This window comes from Plasmodium cynomolgi, chromosome 13, assembly GCF_000321355.1.
Source record: "Plasmodium cynomolgi strain B DNA, chromosome 13, whole genome shotgun sequence".
Taxonomy (NCBI): domain Eukaryota; phylum Apicomplexa; class Aconoidasida; order Haemosporida; family Plasmodiidae; genus Plasmodium; species Plasmodium cynomolgi.
In genome coordinates, this window is record NC_020406.1 from 728,616 (window position 1) to 754,839 (window position 26,224).

Here is a 26,224-nt window from a genome sequence, read left to right on the forward strand (position 1 = left end):
ATGTCGAAAAACAAGTCCATCGAGGAGAGGTACCAGAAGAAGTCGCAGATCGAGCACATCCTGCTGAGGCCAGACACGTACATAGGGAGTGTAGAAATGCACACACAGCTCCTGTGGATATGGAACAAGGAAAGAAATCGAATGATCCAAAAAAATATAACCTACGTACCAGGATTGTATAAAATTTTTGATGAAATAATTGTCAATGCAGCAGATGTCAAAGCGAGAGAAAAAGAAAAAAGTGAAAATCCTATGACCTGTATCAAAATAGAAATCAACAAAGAACAAAAAAAAATAAGTGTCTATAATGATGGAGAAGGAATACCAGTTGATATACATAAAGAATTAAATATCTACGTACCGCATATGATTTTTGGAGAATTGCTAACTTCTGATAACTATGATGATGCAGAGGATAGAATCACAGGTGGGAGGAATGGATTTGGAGCAAAGCTAACAAATATATTTAGTAAAGAATTTATTGTGCAATGTGGAGATAGCTCAAGAAAAAAAGAATTCAAAATGGTATGGACAGATAATATGTCCAAATTTTCAGATCCACATATTAAAAATTATAATGGGAAGGATTATGTGAAGGTTACTTTTAAACCTGACTTAGCAAAATTTGGGATGACAGAAATTGATGATGATATTGAGAGTTTGTTATGCAAGCGGGTGTATGATTTGGCTGGTACTTGTAGCGTTAGGGTTTATCTCAATGGGAATCGGCTAGCCATTAAGGATTTTAAAAGCTACGTCGATTTGTACTTGAAGGACAACGCCGGGGTGAGTCCCGGAAAGGGCGGCGCAAACAGTAACGCGAATGGCAACGCGAATGGTAGCGGCAGTGGAAGCGGGACCGCCGCCGCTACCGCCGGCAATGGAGACGCGAGTGCAAACCAAACGGCGCAGAACCTAGACGTGAGCATGTCGCAGGACCCAGGAGAAGCAACTCCCAGCAAGAGCAACGCTGCGAATGGAACGCACAACAACGATGAAGAAGAAATTGTAAAGATACACGAGAAGCAACACAGGTGGGAAATAGTCGTGTCGAAGACAGACGGCTCACAGTTCCAGCAAGTCTCCTTCGTCAACAGCATATGCACAACCAAAGGAGGGTCCCACGTGAACTACATAGTTGAGCAGCTATTGAATTCCCTTAGTAAAAAGGCAAACGCAAAGAATAAAGGAGGAATGGAAATAAAATCAGGACATATAAAGAATCACTTGTGGGTGTTCGTCAATTGCTTAATCGTTAACCCGACGTTCGACTCGCAGACGAAGGAAACGTTGACGACGAAGCCTGTCAAATTTGGTAGCAAATGCATCCTGTCGGATAAAACTATTAATAGCGTTTTGAAAAGTCCCATTCTTAGTAATATTCTCCTGTGGGCTCAAGCAAAGGCACAAGTAGAGCTGAGGAAAAAAATGAAAGCAGGATCTTCCAAAGCGAGGGAGAGAATTATTGGTATACCCAAATTGGAAGACGCTAACGATGCAGGAAGTAAGTACAGTCAGGAATGCACTCTCATCCTTACGGAGGGAGATAGTGCTAAGACGTCCTGCTTGGCTGGACTATCCATTGTGGGTAGAGATAGATATGGAGTGTTTCCCCTTAAGGGAAAATTACTAAACGTGAGAGATGCATCGTTTAAACAGTTAATGGATAATAAGGAAATACAAAATATTTTCAAAATTATGGGATTGGATATTACTGATAAGAATAAGGAGGACATTAAAGGGTTACGATACGGATCACTTATGATAATGACCGATCAGGATTACGACGGTTCTCATATTAAGGGGTTACTAATCAACATGATTCATAAATTTTGGCCAAGTTTGCTAAAGCATAAGGGGTTCCTAAGTGAATTCGTAACTCCAATTGTTAAGGTACAGAAAGGGAATCAGGAGTATTCCTTCTTCACCATTGCAGAGTATGAACAGTGGAAGGAGAGTACAAACCTAGTCGGATGGAAAATCAAATATTACAAAGGGTTGGGTACATCCACCGATAAAGAGTTCAAAGAGTATTTCTCAGATATTAAAAATCATAAAATTATGTTCCTTTGGACAGGAGATCGAGATGGAGATTCCATCGATATGGCATTCAGCAAAAAGAGAATTGAAGACAGAAAATTATGGCTTCAAAATTTTATTATCGGTTCTTATGTAGATCACAAGGAGAAGGATCTCTCATATTACGATTTTGTCAATAAGGAGCTCATATATTACTCCAGATATGACACAGAAAGGAGCATACCAAATATCATGGATGGGTGGAAGCCAGGACAGAGGAAGGTACTCTACGGTTGCTTTAAGAGAAATTTAAAAAACGAATGTAAAGTAGCTCAACTCGTTGGTTACATAGCAGAACACAGTGCATATCACCATGGAGAGTCTTCTCTACAACAGACTATTATTAACATGGCCCAAACTTTTGTTGGATCAAATAATATAAATTTCTTAGAACCATGTGGTCAATTTGGAAGTAGAAAAGAGGGAGGAAAAGACGCTTCTGCTGCTAGGTATATTTTTACCAAATTGGCTAGCTCGACAAGAAGCTTATTTAATGAATACGATGATCCCATTTTGAAATACCTAAATGAGGAAGGACAGAAAATAGAACCACAATACTATATCCCAGTCATCCCTACCATCCTGGTAAACGGTTGTGAAGGAATCGGAACAGGTTACTCCTCCTTTATCCCTAATTATAATTACAAAGATATTATTGAAAATATCAAAAGGTACATTAATAAAGAAGAACTTATCCCTATGATCCCATGGTATAAAGATTTCAAGGGAAGAATAGAATCGAATGGAAAAACGGGATATGAGACCATCGGGATAATTCACAAGATAGATGATGAGACGTTAGAAATTAACGAGTTGCCAATTAAAAAATGGACACAGGATTATAAAGAATTTTTGGAAGAATTACTCACCGATGAAAAGAGCCAACTTATTGTAGACTACATAGATAACAGCTCTCACGAAGATATTTGCTTTACCATAAAAATGGATCCTGCTAAGTTGAAGAAGGCAGAAGAGGAGGGACTTGAAAAAGTATTTAAATTGAAAAGTACGTTAACTACTACCAATATGACTCTTTTTGATCCTAATTTGAAATTGCAAAGGTACTCCACCGAATTAGATATACTGAAAGAATTCTGCTTCCATCGACTGAAGGCATACGAAAATAGGAAGAATTACTTAATTTCCAAACTAGAGAAAGAAAAAAAAATCATTTCAAATAAAAGCAAATTTATTCTTGCCATTGTAAACGATGAACTCATTGTTAGCAAGAAAAAGAAAAAAGTGCTTGTAGAAGAATTGTACAGAAAAGGATATGACCCGTATAAAGATATTAACAAAATTAAAAAGGAAGAAATTTTCGAGCAGGAACTACTCGAGTCTGCAGAAAATCCAGAAGACAATGAAGAAATAATTGCAGGCATTTCTGTTAAGGATTATGACTACTTATTGAGTATGCCCATTTTTAGTCTTACCCTGGAGAAGGTAGAGGAACTTCTAGCACAACTTAAAGAAAAAGAAAGAGAGTTAGAAATTTTAAAAAATATAACTGTGGAGACCATGTGGCTGAAGGATATCGAAAAGGTGGAAGAAGCTATTGAATTCCAACGGAATGTAGAATTAGCCAATAGGGAGGAAAGCAACAGATTTAAGGTAGCCAAAAAACAAACGGCTAGCAACTTCAGGAAGAAGAAAAAGAAAAAGAAATTATCCAGTGATGAGGAATCATCAGGTGACTCTTCAGACAGTAGTGAATTCCTAGTGCACAGTTTAAACATTAGGAAGAATAAAAAGCCGCCAAATAGTAATGGCCCCAGTAGTAGTACACGAAAAAAATTACGGAGAACGGATGAGGGGGGAGATAATAATAATGACACCCCCATTTTAGTCAATGGAGAGTTAGACAATAGTGTATCTCACTCCAAGGCAGCGGACGATGGTGCCACCAACGTTTCAGACTCCACGCCGCTTCTTAGTAAAATCCTAGCCGACGCCGATGCAGATGTCAGCGTTGTAGCTAGCCAAAATAACCGCAGTAGTAACAAACCTAGTAGTAGTAAAAACTCTAGGAAGAAAAAGCTGCCCTCTCCGGAGCAGTCCCTCGATAGTACTGAGCCCAACGGGGTCGCGGTCAACGCGCTTGACCAGACTCCCTCCAAACCGCTAGGCATCCCCGAGAACATCACCATTTCGCCCAACAGCACCATCAACGTCAACGACTTCTCCGGCATCCGGAGCAAGTTGCTCGAGCTCGGTACTGTCTCCGCGCGAGTCGTTTACGCGGCGCTATATGCATCAGCGTAGTGAGCGGTTTATGCGGCGCCATATGCATCAGCGTAGTGCGCGGTTTATGCGGCGCCATATGCATCAGCGTAGTGAGCGGTTTATGCGGCGCCATATGCATCAGCGTAGTGCGCGGTTTATGCGGCGCCATATGCATCAGCGTAGTGAGCGGTTTATGCGGCGCCATATGCATCAGCGTAGTGAGTGGTTTATGCAACTGTGTAGGAGCGATTTATGCATTTGTGTAGAAGCGGTTTATGCATCTGTGTAGAAGCGGTTTATGCATCTGTGTAGAAGCGGTTTATGCATCTGTGTAGAAGCGGTTTATGCATCTACGTATGGAGCCCTTTATGCATCTTTTTTCGAGTGGCGTACCTCCCTGCGCGGGGTGTGTACCCTCCCATGTATCCCCGTTCTTATGTGCCCCCCTGCCTATACGCCCCCGCGTCTATACACCCCCGTGCCGCTTCCCCCTGCAGAAAATAAGAAGAAGCCACGACTGACCTTGGCCGAGAAGGTTAAGATGAAAGCCACGGAGAGGAAAAGCAGCCCCGCGAAGGAAAGCTCCGGAGGAAAGTCCACACCCAAGAGGAAGAAGGTAAAACAAAAGTCGGCATGAAAAAGTTGCCCTTAGTATGTTCACGCCATGTACAATGGAGCAAAAGTGGAGTTCCCCCTAAATTTTTTCTCCTTTTCTTCCACTGCCTATTATTATTCCCATTTGGTTAATTTTCCTTCTCCTTCACCACGCAGAGCAACTTACTGGATGGTTCAAAGTCGAAAAAGGGATCCAAATTTGATAGCGATGATTCGAGCAAAGATGTAAGTCACGTTATGACAACGATGTTTGGCGTGTCGCCAAGAGTTAATTATTACTCTACACTGTCTACTTTGCCATGCCTGTGTTACTTCCCTTTTGCTACTTGGACCGCCCTGCTCTCTCATGTCGGCGTGCCGTGCCTTTTCCCCCCTTTTTACAGTTTGCCTCATCAGATGACAGTGACAGCTCATACAACATATAAGAAGGACTTCCCAGTGCTGACCACGGGGTGGCTACTCATATCATGAAGTAGCCTTTTCGTTGCACCAAAAAAGGAGACCAGTTAGGTGGACCGAATTTACGCAATTTTTTTTTGTATATATATGTATATATATATATGTGTGTGCGTGCGTGCGTCATTTTGCTTCCCCCTTTTTCCCCCTTTCCTTCCCTTTTATGATGCGTGTGTGCGTGCGGGGTCTTCCCCTATCAGTTGCACAGAAGTGTGCCCTCTGCAGTGGAACATGCACCTTTGCATTTGCAAACTCGAACGGACTCCCGCCGACTGGCGGTGCTTTTATTAAGTAAAAAGTGGGGACCAGACGTGGTCACAGAGACAGAGGTGGTTCGAGAGGTGGTTCAAGAGGTGGTTCAAGAGGTGGTTCAAGAGGTGGCCGCGTAGGTCGCGTAGGTCGCGTAACAGCCGCGTAGCAACCACACTGCTACGTTTCTAACCGGGTGAACGAGGCCGCTCTTCGAACGCTCCTTCGCTTCGGAGCTGTGCAAACCGTCGAGGAGTGGGAACAGCCTCCCCACGGTGGCGCTATGTCCCCCCCTCCGGGTCATCATCAAAATGGACGTTCTCTAAATGGTTCTCTGGGGATTAATAAAAAGGGAGGCTTTTCCGAGCTGCTCTGTGCCGATAACTGTGGGGTCTATATATTTTTTTCCCAAGCGATGCTAACTTTTGTGTGCATCAAATTGCAAACCTTATCAATTGAACTAGCGAAAAAAAAAAAAAAAAAAAAACCACGCTGAAGTGTATGCATTTGTATTGTGCTGTATTTATTAGCTACAATAAATTCTACTATGTTGAGATAAACTGGAACTGATTATTTTTTTTTTTTCTTTCCTGGATGAGGTGAAGTACCTCTTTATATTTTCCTGCACGTGTGCGGTTTCGTTAATCCACTGAAAATTACGAACTGATTAAAATTAAGAGGCCATCGAAAGGGTATTAACCGCTTTTCCCCCTTCCTTCTATGTCTCAAACAAAATGTGAAAGTAAAATGTCAACAGGTGTAGACATATATGATCGATCAGTTTGTTTGACGCTTATCAGGAGAAGAGTATCCCCACTTTGCATTCGGTCTACTAACCATGTGTTATAATACGTGTAGCTCCATCCCATCGCCGATGTAAAATCACCCGAATGGAAAGGTATGTGCAGAAATGTTTTTTTGCATGCAGAATTATGTTAACACGTGGACGGCATTGTGCTGGAAGTTGTGGCAGAATACACTGGCGATGTCAAACGAAGAAGGGGAAATAGGAGAGAGTGACAGCCGTGTGCGCTAGCTGTTTGCAGACAGTGGAGTTGTTCACATGGTCATCACAGTGATCTTCAAAGTTGCTGCTAAGTGGGAGGAACGACGCGCTCCCTCGAGAGCAAACCAGAAAAGAGTTGGGAGGTTTCCTCGAGGGTGATTATCAAGCATTATGTATAAAGGGAGGACTCCTTCAGCATGGTGCTACGAGTGAAAACACCTCCATGTGCTGTTTAATTAGTGATGAACTTATTGGGGGAACATAACATTTTATTTTTTTATTTTTTTTATTTTTCCCCTTTCGTGTACTTCCTCCCCTCTTCCTGTACGTACAACATAAAACACGGCCCTTTCTTTTCTATACAGGGCAGATTTAGGCTTCACATTATTCACCCTATGAGTCGGTGTCCCCCTTTCTGATAAGATGCCAATAAACAGACATGGAACAACGTTGCGAAGATTTTGAGATTTGGCAAAAAAAGAAAAAAAAAAATATATATTTACCCACCTCCTCTGGGAAGATGGATGAAGAGCTAGCCAATATTACGATCATTGGGAGGGGCACATATGGGCACTATTTTTTCTGTCCACAAATTTTACAAATTTGTAGTGACACTTTCTCCTCCATTTGAGCAAACGAGGTAGGATTTTTTAATTTTTCGAAATGATTTTGCGTAGAAGGTGGTCACCCCGTCGAACTGATCGAGGGGAGCGTGGTTGTCATCCATTTCGGTCTGGCGAAAAGAAAGCAGCAAAGGGGAAGAGAAGGGAGGAGAAAGGACGAGAAGGGAGCAGGAAAGGTTATCCCCTCGCAGATCATTAAAAACGGGAATCGCTTAAATACAAGCAGAACGGCGCGCTGCACTGAGTTAATCACGTACTTGCGCATAGAATGGAAAATACTTAAGTGGTTGAAAATTCCAGTCGAACTGGGTGCCCCTTTTGGAGACGCCCCTTCTGAGTTGCCCCCCCCCAAAAAATTGGTAAGCCTTTTACGTACCCCTCAGCTTTAACCGTGTATGCACATGTACACCTGTACATAACCATGCGGAGGGGTGAGCGAAGTACTAGGAGGCATAGAAAAAAAAAAAATATATATTCCATTCCGTGAGCAGAAATGGCAAGGGTGTGAAATCCTTTTAATAGTTACATGGTGCGTATCCCCCTCCGTAGTTAATTTGTTACATTTTTATTTCCTTTTTTTGTTCGCGCTGTGCTGCTCGCATTTTTTTTTTTTAAGCATACAATTGGTGCAAACACTGAAAGGGGTGTGCTGCGAAGGGATATACAGAGAGGTGGAAGGAGGAGAGGGGCTCACTTCGTGGCGGGGGAGGCTCTCCCCCAAACAGAGCCCTTATATTTTGTCACCTTGAAGAAATACCATATACGGGAATCACAAAAAAAAAAAACTTTAAAAGGGGAAAAAAAAAAAAAATAAAAGTTTTTTCATGCGTCATATGTGCCTCTTCACAAGTAGCTATTTTTTTTTTTTTTTTTTTTTTTTCTTTGTGTGTGTGTGCACGTGCTATATTTGCTTACGTGGAGCCTAACCCGCAAAAGGGAGATAAAAAAAGAATGCCTATTTGTGTACTTTATTTTTTTTTGGCCTAGTTGAACAATTTTTATCTGCTTTGATCAATGTGCGTACAATTGCTGCGTTTGCGAAATTTGGGGCCGCTAAATCTTCCCACTATGCGCGGGGGGAGTGAGCCGTGCCCGTGTCATCGTGCACGTCACGCGCATACGTACGTAAATGTAGCACGCCTATGCAAGGTGTACGCAAAAGTATGCATGCCATTCGCTTGGATGTACGCAAAAGTATGCATACCCTTCGCTTGGACGTACGCAAAAGTATGCGTACCCTTCGCTTGGACGTACGCAAAAGTATGCATACCCTTCGCTTGGGTATACGCCGAAGAAAATTGCGTAATTCCCCGCACGCGTATACGCATGCATACACGTATGGTATGTAATAAAAATGGGCATTTTTCATATTCCTACGTTTTGCGATTTTCTTACTTTTTCAGTTTTATTTTATCTTTTCACACCCTCCACCCCCCAGTCCACCTCGCGCGTTATCGGCACTTCATCATCCCCATCGCGCGCACTATTATGCCAAAATAGCATACCATTTTATTAACGCAATTTTGCATATTCAAAAAGGTACGCAGAAAAAAAAAAAAAAAAAAAACTCAGTCAGTCAGTACATATTAATCAATCTCACTGTGCGCAGAACACCGTACATGCCTCAGTGGAGTTTAAAAAAATGTTGATTTGTTTTTCAATCAAAAATGAGCTTACAATTCTGGAAGGAAGAACATGAGCAGAGAAGAAATTATCACTTGCACATGCAACAAACTCGCAATTTTTTCTCGCCCGCGAAGGCGTTTACGTGTCCCCTATTTATTGCGTGTCCCCTTTCGCTCGCACTTCGCGCCACTGTGCGACGAGCTTGCGACCAACTGAGATCAACTGAGATCAGCTGAAATCAGCTGAAATCAGCTGAGACCAATTGCGACCATTTTGCTCACCTTTGTGTGTTTTTCCCCCGTTTTGTTCGCATTTCCTCGTCGGACCTGCTATCACTACAGCTCTGATCCTGCTAGCATTTCTGCTCGGACCCGACCGGCATTTCTCTCCGACTCCGTTTCCACTTTGTTCACATTCTGTTCCTACGTCTGTGCGTTTTTGTGTCCCCATTTATGTGAATATTTCTTCTCCCCATTTATGTGTGCACATGTGTTCCCATTTTCCCCCTCCTTTTTTTCTGCTATTTTCTGCCCATTTCTATCCCGTTTCAAAATTTTTTTCGTTTTCTCACACTTTTACACTTTCCTTATTTTTCCTTCACCCCTCGAATTGCATACGATATTACATATTTTTTTTTCCCCATTTTGCTTTCTCCTTTTTTTTTTTACGTGCTGATCACTCTCCCGGTTCGAGCACGTAATTGTTTTTTTTTTTTTCGAGCCAAATTGGGACTGTACGCCATTTTTGTACATCCAGCGCTTGTTACGTACAAACATGTACCTCCGACGGGTAGTGTACCTGCCAGGCGTAGTGTACTTGCCGCGTCATTCCTTATAGGAGCATTCCACTCCATGTGTTGCCATGTTAATTTCTTTTCTCATGTAATCCACATTTTGTGATTGTAATTTCATACAATTCGCATTTTTTGAAGTGAAAACATTCTGTATCTTTTTCCCCCTTTTTGTCCGGCGTGATTTTTTTTTTTTTTTTTTCAAGAGGGAATTTTATCACTGGGCTGGATTTTTTTTTAAAATGTTAAAGGAGGGAAGAAAAAAAAAAGAAACAGCAAGCTGATGCGGCATAGTAGAGAAGCAACAGCTGTGGAACGGCCAAGTAACGGTAGTGGAACATCCACTTAACGGCAGCGGAACATCCAGTTAACAGCAGCGGAATAGCCAGCTGGCTACACCCCAACTGTGATTCATTCACACCATAGTAGCTTAAAAAAAAAAAAAAAAACAACCAAGGGGAGGGAAAAAAAAAAAAAAATACCTGATAAACTATAACCCGTCTTCCCCCCATTTTGACATGAAAACATAAAAAAACGAATGAGCCACTCCAAAATGAGTTCTGTTCAAGGCTCGAGTGTACACAAAGTGCTAAGTAGGAATAAAGTGAAAGTTACCTTTGACCATGGTTTGACATGTGGAGATATAAATAAAGGTACAAGAAAAATGGAGAAGAAGGAAAATGCAGAGTGGGACGTACAGAACTACGCTTACCACGTGCCAGTGAAAAAGGGACGTTACTTTGGCGAAAATGCAAAAGTGCTCCTCCTTGTTATGCGCCACCTACATAAGAGGCATGATAATCAGAATGCCATTAATGGGGCGACCAAGAAAACTAATTTTTTGAGCAATATCAAGTGCGGAGTTTTGCTGTTACTTGTGTTGTATAAGAATAGGAAGAAGGCTAGCCTTGTGGCGGACCTTGCCGTGAATCCGAGTGCCCCAGGAGGTGTCCTGTCTCACGGGGAAGAGACATACGAGAGTGGTGATGTCGACGGCGATGATGGGGCGGAGCAGACAGCCGAGAGGGGAGATCACGGCGATGACGAGAAGGGTAAGGGTATCTACCTCGATGGACATTCCAGAGGAAGGACCACTTTCTCATCCAAAAAAAAAAAAATGTGCTCTTTTTAAAAAGAAGCGGGAATGATAGTAGTACCGTTCTTCCATTTTGTAAAAATGTCAACTGCGTAAAGGTGACAAAAAAAATAGGATACCATAAGAGAACCAAAAGAAGGGGAAACGTTCATGCGAAGTTTCATATGGCGAGCAGCTCCAAATGGTCTTGCTGTTCGCCGAAGGGTGCTGACCTGGCTGGAAGTGAGCAGTTGGTACACTCGGGAGAGGTGCACCCACTTGCCGAATGGAAGAATAGCTCCATGCGAAGAACCACTATCGTGAAGATATCCCTTGCCAAGGCGCACCTCGCAACGCGCAGGCCAATTCCCAACACGAGTGTTAACCACACAAAAATGAGCAGCAAATTTACAGTCAATCTTCTGTGCAGGCCATGTGGCTTAGGGTGCGCAGGAGATGCCAGCCAAGGGAACAAGCAGACAATTGGTTCCGTCGCCCCTATTAATGATTTAAATTTTTGTGAGAAAAATGGGAAGAAGGTGTTATATTCCCACGTGGATAGCAACGATATAAGTGCAGCTAGAGCTAACACAAATGATGGAGTGACCCTTTTACGTTCACGACTTTTCCACGTCAAGGGGAAAGCTCCACAAATTACACTCAAAAGTGAAGCACTAATTTTCACAGCAAAGGAGTATCGGAATGTACCTTTTGTTTTTCCTTTTTCGAGCTTCGGAAAGGTAGGAGGTAATAAAAAATTATTTGTAACTATAGGGAACGGTAAAATGAGTAACATCGGCGGGAAAGGCCAAGCCAACTGCTGCAGTGGTAAGAGCCACTTGGAAAGGACCCCCCTTTTGTGTTTCCATGTTATTAATCGGTTTGCAGCCAGCAGAGTAGTAGCCATCATGGGGTTGATAATCGAAGGAACAATCTATGATGTAGTCAAATTGGTGTTCCAAGTTGCCATCACGAAGGTGGCACGAATGGCAGTCCTAATGGGTGTCATTGTAGGCTCTGTAGCAATTGCTATCAGGGAGGTTCTCATGTATGCCCAATTTTGCACCCAGTTGGTGGCATCCCTATTGGCGAAGCGGGCACCTCTAATCATCAGACAAAGGAAGTGCAGTGAAGAGACGAACCCAGCGCAGAGATGCATGTCTACCCACAAATGTAACGTATTAAATATATCGCTTAAGGATTGCACAACGGGTCAGGTAATTTCTGCCCATAGTAGAAGCTCCCTTAGATCACTCTCAAGTCGTACCTTGTCGAAAAAGGAAAGTGGCATATGCAAGGTTGGTTGCCCTTTAGTGGAGAATTCACCATCTGATAATTTGAAAGCGGAAGAAAACAAGTCACTGCTAGGAGTGCATGTTGGGGGGGAGCGTTCTGGCGGAGAGAAGGTTACCCTAGTTGATATGCCGAGAGAAAGAATTAAGCAGCAAGGAATTAAAGAGGAAGGAATTAAACAGCCCGCGTGTATCTTTTTTCCGCTTTGTAACGCATCGAATGTGCCCTGGGAGAGGGACGACTGCTTGATGTTTGCGGCGTGTCTCCCGATGGTTCATGTCGGGGGTAGAAGCGAAGACCGCAGGAGCAGACACCGCCCAAGTGGCCACGCCGCTTTTCCATTTTGCCCATTGATGAGTAGCTCGAATGGTTATTTTTCTCCATGCAGTAATGAAGGAATAAGTGAAACGTGCAATTGTTTTACTTATCGTTTATGCTGTGTGTGCATCCCCCTTGGGGAGTTTAGCTCCCGTTATGAATTTCAGCGTGTGTTAATTTTACGTGTCGCTCAGTTGTGCACAGGCGTGTTAGGTTTTACAAGAGAGGTGGGATTCAGCGTATTGGTGACCCGCCCCGAGTTAGCGATTCGCCTCATGATAGCGACCCGCCTCATGATAGCGACCCGCCTCATGATAGTGACCCGCCTCACGATGGCCACCCATCGCACCTTGGCCGAGTCGATAATTTCCCTTTTTTTTGTAATTCATGTGATGTCCGTCCGTTTATGTGCCTCCATGATAGCGATTTTGAATGAGGAAGGCGATGCAATGTTAAGCATGTTTTTTTCGAACAAGGGGGCATCAACTAGAGTGCCCACCTGCGTAGTTTCTTCCCGTTTTGTCCATTTATTGGAAGAATATTTCAAAGCAGATTTTCGTGGACCACGCATTTTCTACCTGAACGGTGCAGGTAAGTTTGGCAGAAAGATGGGCAGAAAGATGGGCAGAAAGATGGGCAGAAAGATGGGCAGGAAGATGGGAAGAAAAATGGGAAGAAAGATGGGCAGAAAGATGGGCAGAAAAAGGGGCAGAAAAACGGACATTGATTATGCTGCCACCAATTTATTGCAATGTTTGTATTATTACACACCTATGATGATTGCCCCCTTTTTCTATAATGCAGCAATGAGCACTATATTTTGTGTTTCCTCGGATGAGGATGAATGCGGCGAGAAAGCAGTACCCCCGATGTTACTGTCGATCGTAGGTAAACCTCGAACGGCTGGTGACCATCAGTGGAAGTATAACTTCAGTAGAAGAGACCCCCACATGTGTAGCAATCAAGTAGGAGATAGCGAATGGGGTGGTAATAACAACGATTATGCAGATGGTGGTGGTCGTCCTAGAAGAGGAAACTCTAATGAAGGTGGAAATAATCATCAAGAAGCTAATAATAACTGTAGTGGCAATGGTAACCAAGGAGGTGATAAAGGAGATAGGGATGATCGAGATGGAAATGACAACAATGAAGAGCAGAGAGGAGGTTTCCCAGAAGAGGAGGAGGAAGAAGAAGAGGATGAGAATGCTTTGATGGAAAATCAAAATGGGAAGACAAAAAAGAAACGGAAAAAAAAATTAAATGACAAAAGTAGGAATATTAATAAAGCCGCTAGTGGAAGGAAAGGGAGAAAAAAAATAGATACCTTAAGCGATACGCAGGAAGAGAGTAACATGGCTGGAGGGAACTACGGAAGTGTGCGTAACGTGAAACAGTTTGCCACTTTTGGAGGGATGAATAGCGTTGGTGGTGTGAACAGTATGGGAGGCATGCACAACAATGGCTCAGGGTCCTTCCTTTATAATAGCCACATGTCAGATAAAATTATGCATGACGGTATGGGTAAGCTAAATATGAAGTCGGGGGGCGGGTACCCCAGTAGGATGGGTGGCGATGCGAACTATCAGATGGGCGGCCCGATGGGCGCCCCGATGGGCGGTCATGTTGGGGGTCACGTTGGGGGTCATGTTGGGGGTCATGTTGGCGGCCACGTAGGGGGTAACGTAGGCGGGAACGGAGGCTGCAATGCGGTCGGTCAGATGCACAACGGGAATTTTAACCTGTACTTGAGTAACCGCGGGAGCATGCCGTACGTGCCTCCTTATGGCAACTCTAACGGCCCCGTTGGACTGAGTATGAACAGCGGGGCGGGAGGGTCGATGAACGGCTCACTGGGTAACCACGCGAATAGCAGCGGCCAGGCTAGCAGCTCGGTGCAGGGTCAGATGAACCACATGAACAGCGGCTTCCGAAACAGCGTGATGAAAAACAGCTGCAGTCAGGTGAACCGAATGATGACCACCCCCCTCAGTCCACACCTGGCGAACAGCGGCGTGAGCAGCGGCGTGAACGGAGGCCTAAACAGCGGCGTAGGTAATAACATGGGTAACTACGGGATGCACTTTAACCAGCAAAAGGGAAGCGTAACGAATGGGCACGTGGGGAACAAGGTGAGTTTCCACGTGAATGGTCAGATGGGAGTAGGATGCGGGGTGCACAGTGGAATGAACAACGGAGGTAACAACAGCTTTGCGCACCCCTCGAACAACCACGTCGGAAACGTGGCGAATAGCCTGACTAGTTCAGTAAGCAGCAGCGCCAACATGCATATGGAGGGCTCGAGTGCAAGTGGCAGCAATCATAAGAAGGCGCACGTGAATCTACACCAGGGAGGCAACAAAATGAGCAAAAGTTCGCTGAATAGCCAATTGGGGGGTCTGCCGGGTGTAAAGCCGGGGGCGCACATGAATGGGCATATGCATAGTCCGGGGAATGGCCACATGGCTAACCAGATGGGCGGACATGCGGTGAGTCAAACGAACGGGTCATTGATGAGTCAGACGAGCGGATCGCTGATGAGTCAGACGGGCGGGCCACTGATGAGTCAGACGAGCGGTCACTCGAACAAAGCACTCACCACTGCAGTAAGCATGAACAAGTTGAGCAACGGCAAGAAAGCCCAAAGCGGAAATGGAAGTTTGAGCATGAACAACCATATGATGAACCAAATGGCTATCTACGTGAGCCCCAACATGGGTCGAAATTCTGTGACAAAAAATATGATGAGTGCAAATGCGCCCGATGGAATGAACAATGGCAAAATGAAGGACACACTCATGAACAGCAGTGTGTATAGGAGCAACAGTCTTTTGAGGGACACCCTGATGGGAAGCAACAAGGCGGGTCAAAGTGGCGCGATGAAGGGCGACATGATGAAGGGCGACATGATGAAGAGCGACATGATGAAGAACGAGATGATGAAGAACGAGATGATGAAGAACGAGATGATGAAAAACGAGATGATGAAAAACGAGATGATGAAAAACGAGATGATGAAAAACGAGATGAGGAATAATAACAGTTATATGATCGGCATCATGAATGACAACTTGGTCAGTATGAACATGGGACTGGGAGCACACGGTAGCTTCCCTCCTATGAATAGCCCCCCCATGTGCAGCAATGGAAGCGCCATGAAATTTGCAGGAGAGAGATACGCCATGAATAAGATGCCCCCCAACAGCAACGGTGGAGGAGGCAATGGCAGCGTCGGCATGATGATGATGATGATGAACAGAGAGATGAACGAAATGGGGAACCACCCCGGAATGATCAACTATCTAAGTGGCAACAGTTTTGTAAATAAAAATATGAAAGGTGTGAAGATGGAGAGTAGCTACCCCTTTGAGCAGGCGAACATGAGGAGTGACCAACTGCACCATTTGGAGGTTCATCAGGCGAACATGGGTAACATGCACATGAATGGGGGGATGAATGGGGGGATGCATGGGAGTATGAATGGGAACCTGAATGGGAGTGTGAATGGGAACCTGAATGGGAGCATGAACAGTGCCAAGATGTACCTGAGCAATGTACAGCTAGAGAATGAGAAGCTAAGGAGCGGGAATTTTCTTCAGGGAGAAAGTAATCAGCTGTATCCGTATGGAAGTGGAGGAAACGGTACATGTGGAGGTAGTGTGCACAACCAGAACGAGGACATGAACGGAGTGGGGAATGGCAGTGCATGTGGAACTACGAAGGATGTAGGAAGTGTGAGTAGCAATAAAAACAATACAGTCCTTAATAGCAAGAAAAAAAACAAGAACAATTTGAAGAATGGAAGAGATGACGAACTGAATAATAGCCAGAATTTAAGGAGTGTAAAAATTAACTGGAGTAAATTTGATAGCATTTTTAAAAAAATAAAATTAGAAAAAGATTACGAAAAATTTCTCAACACAGATGAGGAGAAGAAGAACAACATGTCAGATGCAGATACTGAGGACAAATCAGATTGGGATCAGAACCCAGATCCAGGATTTAATGACCTGTTGAACATTAACTTTAGGTCCTTCATTCATGATTACAATGACGTACTCAATAAGCTGAACTCAATCAAAGTGAATGATAAAAACGCGTTCAAAAATAATACATATACACAATTGTATGAGGAAATTTTTCTAAATATTGAACGTTTTTTTGACATTTCCCAGTTGAAGCATGAAAATAATTTTACACATTCAAATTTTTACAAGAACACCCTTGATCGTGTTAGCGGAGGAGATATGCTTTTTGCTAATGGGAGTGGAAGCGATTGCTACGAAGGGGGAGTGACTTCCACCGAGGTAGTAGTAGTAACCCCTACTGCAGCATCTGGGACCGCGACCAATGTGGGTCATCAGATCGGCAAGACGAAGCTTAACAGAGGGGGGAGCTCAAAAGCTAAGGACCTCGAGAAGGGGGATGATAACGGTGAAGATGAAATTATGAGCAAGGCAAAGACGAACTTCTTTCAAAGTGTATCCCGCAGCGCGGGAAATAATTCCCTGTTCGAAATGTTATTAAAAAAAAAAAAAGAGTTTGACGAGATTTGCATGCTGCATAACTTCGACTCGGCGCTCACCGATAGGAAGTTTCCCACCACGGAGAGGAACTTTGCCCACACGGTCTTGAATTTTGCCTGCACGGACAAGAAATCTTCCCACACGGACAACAATTTCACCTCCACCAATTTGCAGGACTCGCCTGCCCCAAATAAGACAGGCGCCTGCGCGGCAGACTACAGAAACGGTGGTGCCCACTTCGGGATCGGTAACGTCCGGCATACACAGGAGAACAACCCAGGGACGAACAAAAAGGGAGGGAGTGAAATAAAAAATGCAGCGTACCAAAACTATTTCATAGAAAAAATATTATCCAAAAGGTACAGGACGTATTCCATTAACGAATTTGTAAATGTTCAGCTGAATGAAAATTTGTTGGAACTTATCGACATGTACAAACAGAACCTTTGTTTTAATATTAGGAAGATGTTGAAGAAAAAAATGAGCCATCAGAAAAAGAGACGCTTCGATTGGGATTATGGCGTTAAGGAGAAGAAACGGATCAGTAGAAAGACGTGGAAAGGGAAGAGAACAGAATTACTCATGGGAAGGAAAAAAAAAAAGAGAAGGATAATACGAAAGGGAAAAGGGTTTCCCAGTACAACGTTGAAGATGGTAGGAAAGATAAACAACAGTGATGAGTTGGAAAGTGCAGAAGCAGGGTTGGCTCCCCAATTGGGAGATGATCACCCTGTTATAGAAGCGAAGAACGAATCGGGGGATAATCTAGACAAACCACTTTTTTCTTTCTCCTCGGGAAATTTTAGAAAGAAAAAAAAAATCGATCAAGACGATTCTGCTAATGTAGGCGGTGGTAGTAGCATTCGTACAGAGGGGGGGAAGAAGAAAGTTGAAAATTCTGCAGCGGGGAAGAAATGCGAGCAGAAGAAACGGAAAGATGATGGTGGAGAAGAGAAGCCCAACGGGTTGAGAGATCCGAGTGAGAACCCAGATAGTGGGATCAATCAACTCGTGAATAAGCTATCCTTTGGGTTCTTCCAATCGAAGATGAAGTCCCCACAGAAGAGTGAAGGAGAAATGAAAAATAAGAGCGATAGTACAGTAGACCATTGTACGATGGAGAACCACGGAGATATTAGCCTCTACATAGAGAAGAAAGTCAGGAAAAAGGAATCACAGCGAAGGAGTGGAGAAGATCTCATGCAAGCATCAAAAATGGAGTGTACCAATCTTTCCATCAACAGAGTGAAAAAAAAATTATTAGAAGAAAGGAGAAAGAACAAATTGAACAAGAGAAAAAAAATGATGAATCTGAAATACAAAACTAATGCTATCATCGATTTTGGAGATAAAATTGTCTGGGTGTCATTCGAATTTAATCACCTAGACACTCTGAGGAAGATGAAAAATAATTTTTTCAACTTGTACAATTTGAATGAAATTGAGAAAATGAAAGAATCGGAAATAAATTTGGAGAAATGTATTACGAATGAAATGAGAAAATATAAAAATGTAAAAATTAAATTTTATAAATTGCTCAGTTATTACGATTTTGTTTTTTTGAAGAACCGATTGAACTTCATCAAAATTAAGTATAAGAATGGGGTGACTAAGACTCCGAGAGGGATGACCTTCTTCCCAGGTTGTTCCTTGTCAAAGGTGGCCGACAGGAAGGGGGAGGATCTCCCAGCTGAGGCTACCTCGGTTGGGGTGGCTGTCGATGAGGCTACCTCGGTAGGAGTGATTATCGATGAGAGTGGCGGTGGAGCCATCGTAAGTGACCCAACTGTGGGGAATGTCGAATGTGAGGCGGTAGAAAACAGAGACAGGAGTGATAGCTTCCTTCAGGATGGACCTACTAAGGGTAAGGACCACGGTAGGGGGGACGCCCTACTGAGCGATCTCCACTCTAGTGCAGAGTTCGTCTCGAAGGATGACCCGCAGGCAGGCGTAGTAGCCCTTAGTGAAGAGGGAGAAGTGAAAGGGGGAGAAGTGAACGGCGGAAGCGACCCCCCTGTTTTGAAGAGCGAAGGGGGGGCAGCCCAGCACTCGCACCAACAGGAGCAGCAGCAGGAACAGGAGCAACGACAGGGGCCCCTCGCGCGGGAGCAACTTCTTCCCCCGCCGCATGGTACCTCCGTCTTTGCCAAAAGGGAGCACCCCAAGAGCGAAGTGATATACCCCTACCTGCCCTTCGCCAAAACAACAAAAAGAACAGATGATGGAGACATTAATGAGCTTATAAATGACGTGAAGAATTTATGTATCGAACCCAACGACCATATGATCAAAAAAAAAAAGCTAAGGAAGGACATAACGCTATTCCCACTAATCGACAAGAAACGGTTAAACACGTACATCCGTCTCGATTTAAATGCAGCTGCGAAGAAGGAAGAACTTATCGCAAATGAAACCATAAACAACCATTCAGTAGACAAAGAAATGAGCATCCTTAACAAATTCTTGAGTACAAATTTGAAGCTTGAAAAAATGGAATTTGGAAAAGTCGGGTCAGGAATAACTGGGTCAGCTGGAGGGGGAGCAGCAGTTGGAGCAGTAGGAGGATCAGCAGTTGGCTCAATAGCAGGAGCAGCAGCTGGCGCAGGAATAATGATAGAAAATTATGATCATGCAAGAAATAACCATATGCATAGTGAGAAATACAACGCTGCCAATTCGGTCCTGATTGATAATTACGTATGGTCCAACAACCCCTCCCTTTTCAGCATCTTCGAGAAATATTATTTGCTGTTAAAAATGCAAAAATATATTTTGCAATATAGGCACTTTTCAAAGAATAACATTAAGAAGAAACTAAGTTCAGAATCCAACTGCGATGTTTATTCGAGTTCGAATTCGGTGAATGGTTCCTCTACTGGGAACGTTAGAGGTAGAAAGAGGTATGGGAAGGGGAGTAAAGGTGCAAAGAGGGGCGGAGGACGTAGACTCTCTTACAAAGGTGGAAGGAGGGGGTTGGCTGCGGTGGCGACATCCGCTAATGATACGACCCCCGTGGGTGCGATTGGTGTGAAGAGGAGGAGAAAGGCAGGAGTGGCTAGCAGTAAGTCATGCAAAGATTTAACCGCTCCTCCTGGTGCCTCGCACATGGTGTGCGCGAAGAATGGTACGAATGAGTATGGCTTGGTTAACTGCGAAAAGAATGAGCAGTTGGGAGCAACCACATTTGTGAAGGTAGAACCGGAGGGGACACCGATGTGTGTGGACTCGATCCAGAATGAAGGGGGTGACCTACAAGGGATGGCCCACCAAAGAGATAGCGCACCCATTGGGAAGGGAACCAACGGCAGTGTAGAAGTGCCCCCCGAGCAGGTTGGCTCGTTTTACCCTGCCACGAAGAACGAAGTGGAGGAAGAGGCGAATGCAAAAGGGAGAAACGCCTTGGCCGATGAGGTGAACGTGCCAAGTGGAGGGGCAATCGCGCAAGATGCGCGCACGGCGAACGAAGTGGGTGTGATTCGAAGCGGCAGAAGTGGGAGCAACAGGAGCATCAGGAGCGGGAGTGTCAGAAGCGCGCACAGGAGGAACTCGCTCCAAAGGGGTGTGCCCAAGAGGGGGGTGAGCTTCCAGGAGTTGGAAGCGGACAGGGACGCAGGTAGAGACGCAGGCAGAGATGCAGACAGAGACGCAGGCATAGATGCAAAGAGAGATGCAGACGGAGACTCGGACGGAGAGGCAGAACTGGACACGGAGCTAGACCTGGATGACGGAAGGGGGAAGAAAAGGAGAGGAAGGAAGAAGGGAAAAAAGAGGGGCAGGAAAAAAGGAGGAAGAAATAAAATAAAATCAGAAGAAGATAAAATGAGAGATGGAGAAAGTAAAAAAACAATTTGGAGAAAACAAAACGGAGAATGTAAAAAGGAGCAATTAGAAGATAGCAAAAAATTCACAGATCTTATTAACAATGAAGAAATGCTGGATGAAATGGATAAAGAAATCTTGGATAACGAAGTTATACCAATCGATAAGGACATCATAATCGATTTGCTATGCGAAGAGGAAAAACTGATAGAAAGCTATATTAAAAACTCCAAATTTGTAGACAAAAATTTAATTTGTTTTCTGATTTATCTCAATACCGTTCAGAAGAGACTGAGCTCCATCTCGAATATGTTACTTAGGAAGGTCATCAAGGAAAATAAAATGCCTGTAAAAATGAGTGAAAATGTTAATCGAAGTGACGAAATTACTTATAGATATCTTATGTTTGAACGATGGAATCAATTAAGGTACTCCCTTTTTTACAACATGAATTATGTTAGATGTGGTGATAGTAGGATGAAGCTTCATGATGGTGGACAATCCGATGGGTACAAAAATGTAAAAATTGAAACCATTTTCGATTTACACAAATTTTCTGGAAAATATAAGAAGCAGAAATTACCTCCCTTTGAGTACAGCATGTTTCTTAAGTACAGAATTCACAAGCAAAGTAAGTCATGTGCAAATGGAGAGGATGGGGAGTGCTCCCTAGGTGGTAGACGCACAGAAGGGGTGGAAGAGACTGAAGATGAAGAGGCCCTATTCATAAATAATGAGGAGAATTTTTGCGGCTTTTCAAATAACGCCGATTTGAATATTACCCCTGTGTTGTCCTACTGCTGTGTGTGCTTTAATGATGACTATAATAGCACGCAGATTAGTGAACAGGGAGAGCCTGTTCAGAACGTGTCTAGGAACAACTCCATTTCGAACTCGGCTGTGGATGTGAAGAGTGAGAGCAAGAACATGGATAAGACGCAGCAGGGACAGGGCAGAAGTAGGTCCAACTCGAAGAGAGAGGAGGTGACCCCTGGGACATCGGAACAGAACGGGGGTGAGAAGGGCGCCCCGGAGGCGACCCCCGCACGGGAGGGTGCTGTAGGGAGCGGTTTGGGAAGCGGTTTGGGAAGCGGTTTGGGCAGCATGGGCGTGACCCAGATTAACGGCCCCCTCGGTGGGTGCGAGAAAAAAATCAACAGCATCTGCAGCGGCACGGACATTGCCATTATCGAGAAAAACATCAAGAGCAACCGTAACCTGATGATGCGCTGTGGAAGGTGCTACATGCACGTGCACAAGTTTTGCTACATTTCGACCAAAAAAACGGAGGAAAGTAGTTCCACGTACGCACAGGCAACCACTCCCATCGGTTCCAACGAGTGGCTCTGTCAGAGATGCGAGTTTGAAAAGAAGGCCTTAGGAAACAATTACCTCTACCTATTTGATAATCATGTCAAGTGTTACATATGCATAGAAAGAGGAGGAGCGTTCATCCAACTTAGGAGTGACATTTTTGTCCACACCTTCTGCGCCATGTTCTGTGTCCCAGACTTGCTCGTCAATGCAAATGTAAATTTAGAAAATATGGAAGAATTCCTGAAACTAAATAATTTATCCTTGACGCAGGAAATTTTGTCTTCTTTGGAGAGGAAGAGGCGAAAGCTTTTGATGAGCAGCAACCTCACGAAGGAGAGGAGATTGGCGGAGGGTACAAAGGAGGATGGACTCCTCCCCTGCGTGACTGGGAATAGTAACTTAATAGATCTGAACCCATGTAACGAATCGCTATCTCATCCCAGTGTGATAAATTTACCTGTGAATAACTCCCCACATGTAGTAGTAAACTGCGGAGAAGAGAAGTCAACAGATTTTGTAAATTTGGGAAAGAATGAAGACACGGGGGAGGGAGGAAGGAATTCTCTATCAGACCCCTCTAAGGGACACACGATTAGCGGAGCAGCTGATTGTGGAGGTCCTAACCCACAGGTGGATATCGAACATCGGTACAAAAACAAATCGATAAGGTCTATTTTTTCGAAAAGTTACATCTCCAGTACTAACCATAGTGGTAAAAAAAATGTGGATACGATGAATGGTGGTGCTAAGGCTGGTGACTTGTTCCCGTTGGAGCAGAAGGAGGATAAGAAGAAGAGGGGAAGTGAAAATTTTAGCCAGATTGAAAATTTGAAAAAAAAGAAAAAAAATTACAACGGGGGATATGAATAACGAGGTGAATGCTACTTTGCTTTCGGAGCAGGGCGGTATGAGCGGCGGTATGAGCGGCGGTATGAGCGGCGTGGCGAACGGCGGGTTGGAGACTGGTGGAGACGGGGCCAAAGGTGCCCTCGGTGAGGACAAGGGGGAGAGCAATAGCCGTGCGCTTCTCCTTGAGGGGGGTGAGTCCACGAGAAGCGGCTTTGACAATAGGAAAGACGCGAACCAATCGCAAGGAAAAAAGGACAGTGTGCGAATACAATATGGGGAGAGCTACCCACAGGATGGATACTCCTCCTCCGAGTCTTCGTGCTCCACCCTGACGGCGTCTTCCACTCGATCCGACTCGACGTTGTTTCACCGCCAGGATGATGCCACGAATGTAGAGAGGGGTCGTCACCACGATGAGGAGGCCACATTAAACGGATCGGTGAGAAGGCAAAAAGAGAAGAATATGAAGAACCTCCCCTCGAAACTGTTATCATGCAGCCCGTACCTACTGAACGGATACGCACAGGAGAAGGTACGGTGCGACATTTGTTTGAAGAGCAAAGGATTATTCATCAAATGTGAACATATCAAATGTGACAAGTATGTTCACCCGCTGTGTGCATACATGTGTGGATTATACATCAAATGCAAAAATTCAAATAAAAAATTTTTAAAATTTCAAAACAAAGTTGATTATTGTTTCCCTCGCATATTCTTTTTCATAAAGTGCATCTTCCACTCCATAAGAAAATGTGGTGCCATTAGAATCTACGATGAGATGATAAAGCGAAGGACCAAGTACCTTAATCGGGATTTATATCCAAGTATATACGAAAGCAATAAAAAGGAGAGGAAGCAAAAGAATTCTGTCAAGTACAAAATTAGAAATAACTGTAGTAATATTAAAAAAGGGGGTAGTGTCCCAGGAGGAGTAGGCAGTGGACCAGCAGCGATTGCAGCGATTGCAGCGGTTGCAGCAGGAGGAGGGGCTGTAGGAGGGACTGGAGATGTGTATGATGTATTAGCTTTTAATTTTAACTATTTAGATTCTTATCAGTATAATTTTTTCCTCCTTCCATCGATTGATTATATAAAGAATGATATTTGCTTGGTTTGCTTTACATCCTATAAGAAGAAGAAGCTGCTGTATTGTAAGTATTGCAACATGTGTGTGCATAAGAGCTGCTACCTTGTCGACTCGACCTTCTTGGAGTATCACTTTTATCGAAAGAATAAAAGGACGCATACCTTTTTAATGCACACAAAGCAGCAGAAGGTGAAGAATTTGCTGGGGAAAGTAAAGGAGAAGAAGGAGGCTCTGTTGAACATACTTCACGAGGAGAATGGACACTACGCGTATGGTGATGTGTCGCTGGGAGGAGTAGCTACCTCAGTTGTGAAAAAGGAGGACCTAACCGATGGGGTGATTGCCCCCCACCATGGGATGATTGCCTCCCACCATGGGATGGTTGCTCCCCACCATGGGATGATTGCCCCCCACCACGAGATGACAGATCTTCCTGCACTAACAGAAACAGGGAGGGATCACCCCAGCGGAGTAAAATGTGAGCACGTGGAGGAGCAACTTCTGGAAGGGCATCTTAACCCCCCTGGAGAAAATTCCAAAAATGTAAATCAGGACCTCCTCCCCCCTGTGAGCAATCGTATCATCATGCCTGAAGGAGGCGCACCAAATTGTGTAGCACAAAGGGACGAAGCCCCCCCAGGTGAGGGGCCAGCGGAGCACTCGAAGGAAGAACATGCACAGTTTGAAAAAAAAAATAGCAGGGACAAAGAAATAGAAAAGTCCACAGTATTCAAGGAGTTAATGAAAAATGAAGTACTGAATTGTTTATACACCCCTGAATATTTTCAAAGCGCAGAAATTATGAACAAACTCAAGGAGTTTAAAAAGAACCAAAGGTTTCTGCAACTAAGTGAAGATGGGAAGTACCGATGCGAGGAGGAGAAGTGCCTAACCGATTTGGACGATATAGAAGAAAGGAAATTATTTGTATGTGATTTGTGTGCCAATAATTATAGTTATGAAAATGTGAACTGCATACTGTGCAGTCGAAGGGGAGGTGCGATCAAATTAATCAGAGTTAATGATTACAATAAGGGAGAGAAAAATAAAAATAAAAAAACGCCTTCTTGAAATCAGAAAAAGATTTTGTATTTGTGCACATGCAGTGTGCTTTGTATGCTCCTCAAATTATTATACAAGACATTGGGGAGGAATACTACCAGATTTTTAATTATGATAATTTTTCCATGCACGACTATGACGAGGTGTCCGAGATGAAAGAGAAGGACTTCAAATCAGACACCGAAATTTGTGTTTTGAATAACGAGTGTGATTATGATGAGAAGCAGAGTTTGTTGGGAGAGTTTCTTTACCGCCATGCAGCCGGGCCCGCTGTGAACAAGGGTAGGAACGGCCGCAGGGTCCCCGCTAGGAAGAACATCGCTAGTTCTGCGTGCGCAGCGACGGGTGCGGCGAGTGCGGCGGCGAGTGCGGTGGCCGCGGCGGCCAATGTGGCGACCAATGCGGCGACCAATGCGGCGGCAAGTGTAGCGACCAGCGCAGCTGTTGCCGTTCCGAGGAGTGTCGCCCCACTTAGGGCATCCGCAAGCGCCCCCGACTCCGCGCCGCTTACCTCCCCACAGGGAATAGCTGTAGAAGTGGGCGCGCCTGCCGGGGGAACCATCCAAATGAAGGAGGAAACGAACGCAGCAAGTTGTTTGGTACGGGAGGTTGTGCCACCCCTTAGCTGCAGTGTGAGGCAGTCTAACGGGATTGGCAACCCCGGTGGGGGAGAAGGCGACGCGAAGGTGAAAAAGCAGCTGAGTTTTGACGTGGCGAAGAAGGGAACGGATGGAGTGAGGACGCTATCGCAGAGTGGGCTGCAAAGTGGGCTGCAAAGTGGGTTGCAAAGTGGGCTACAAAATGGGCTACAAAATGGGCTACAAAACGGGCTCCAAAACGGGCTCCAAAACGCAGAACACTGTGGCGCCCACTTGGTTAAGCAGGAGCGGGAGGAACACCCAACGGAGGCGTGCAACCTGATGGGCGTCGCACAATGTGGGGACACTCTCCACTGCCCCAACGCTACCACAAACAGTAATATAATTCTAAACAAAATAGACAAATATGGAAGGAGACTTAAAAAAGGAAAAGAAATTTTATCCTACAGTAAATCGAGTAGCATGATGGGAGATACCAACAAGAGGCTAATAGTAACATCATCCACACACGTAGGATATTCAAATAAAAAAACAACCAATCTGTACTATTACAACTTCAACAGAAAAAAAAATAATTACAAAATTATTATTAAAGATAAATTAAAAAACATTTAA

At 44.3% G+C, this 26,224-nt stretch overlaps 2 protein-coding genes across 2 annotated transcripts; both read left to right on the forward strand.

The window, feature by feature from the left end:
• Positions 1 to 5,342, forward strand: PCYB_132540 (DNA topoisomerase II; the record flags this gene model as incomplete). Its single annotated transcript, XM_004224278.1, has 4 exons — positions 1 to 4,291; positions 4,800 to 4,918; positions 5,074 to 5,142; positions 5,301 to 5,342. The coding sequence occupies 4 exons, from the start codon at positions 1 to 3 to the stop codon at positions 5,340 to 5,342; spliced, it is 4,521 nt and encodes a 1,506-aa protein (XP_004224326.1).
• A 6,185-nt stretch (positions 5,343 to 11,527) lies between these two features.
• PCYB_132550 (hypothetical protein) lies at positions 11,528 to 26,224 on the forward strand (the record flags this gene model as incomplete). The annotated part of the gene is made up of 7 exons (XM_004224279.1): positions 11,528 to 12,320; positions 12,891 to 12,944; positions 13,158 to 22,882; positions 22,920 to 23,757; positions 23,908 to 25,019; positions 25,049 to 25,341; positions 25,642 to 26,224. 3 exons carry the CDS (start codon positions 11,528 to 11,530, stop codon positions 22,880 to 22,882), a joined length of 10,572 nt encoding a protein of 3,523 aa, XP_004224327.1. The 3' UTR covers positions 22,920 to 23,757; positions 23,908 to 25,019; positions 25,049 to 25,341; positions 25,642 to 26,224.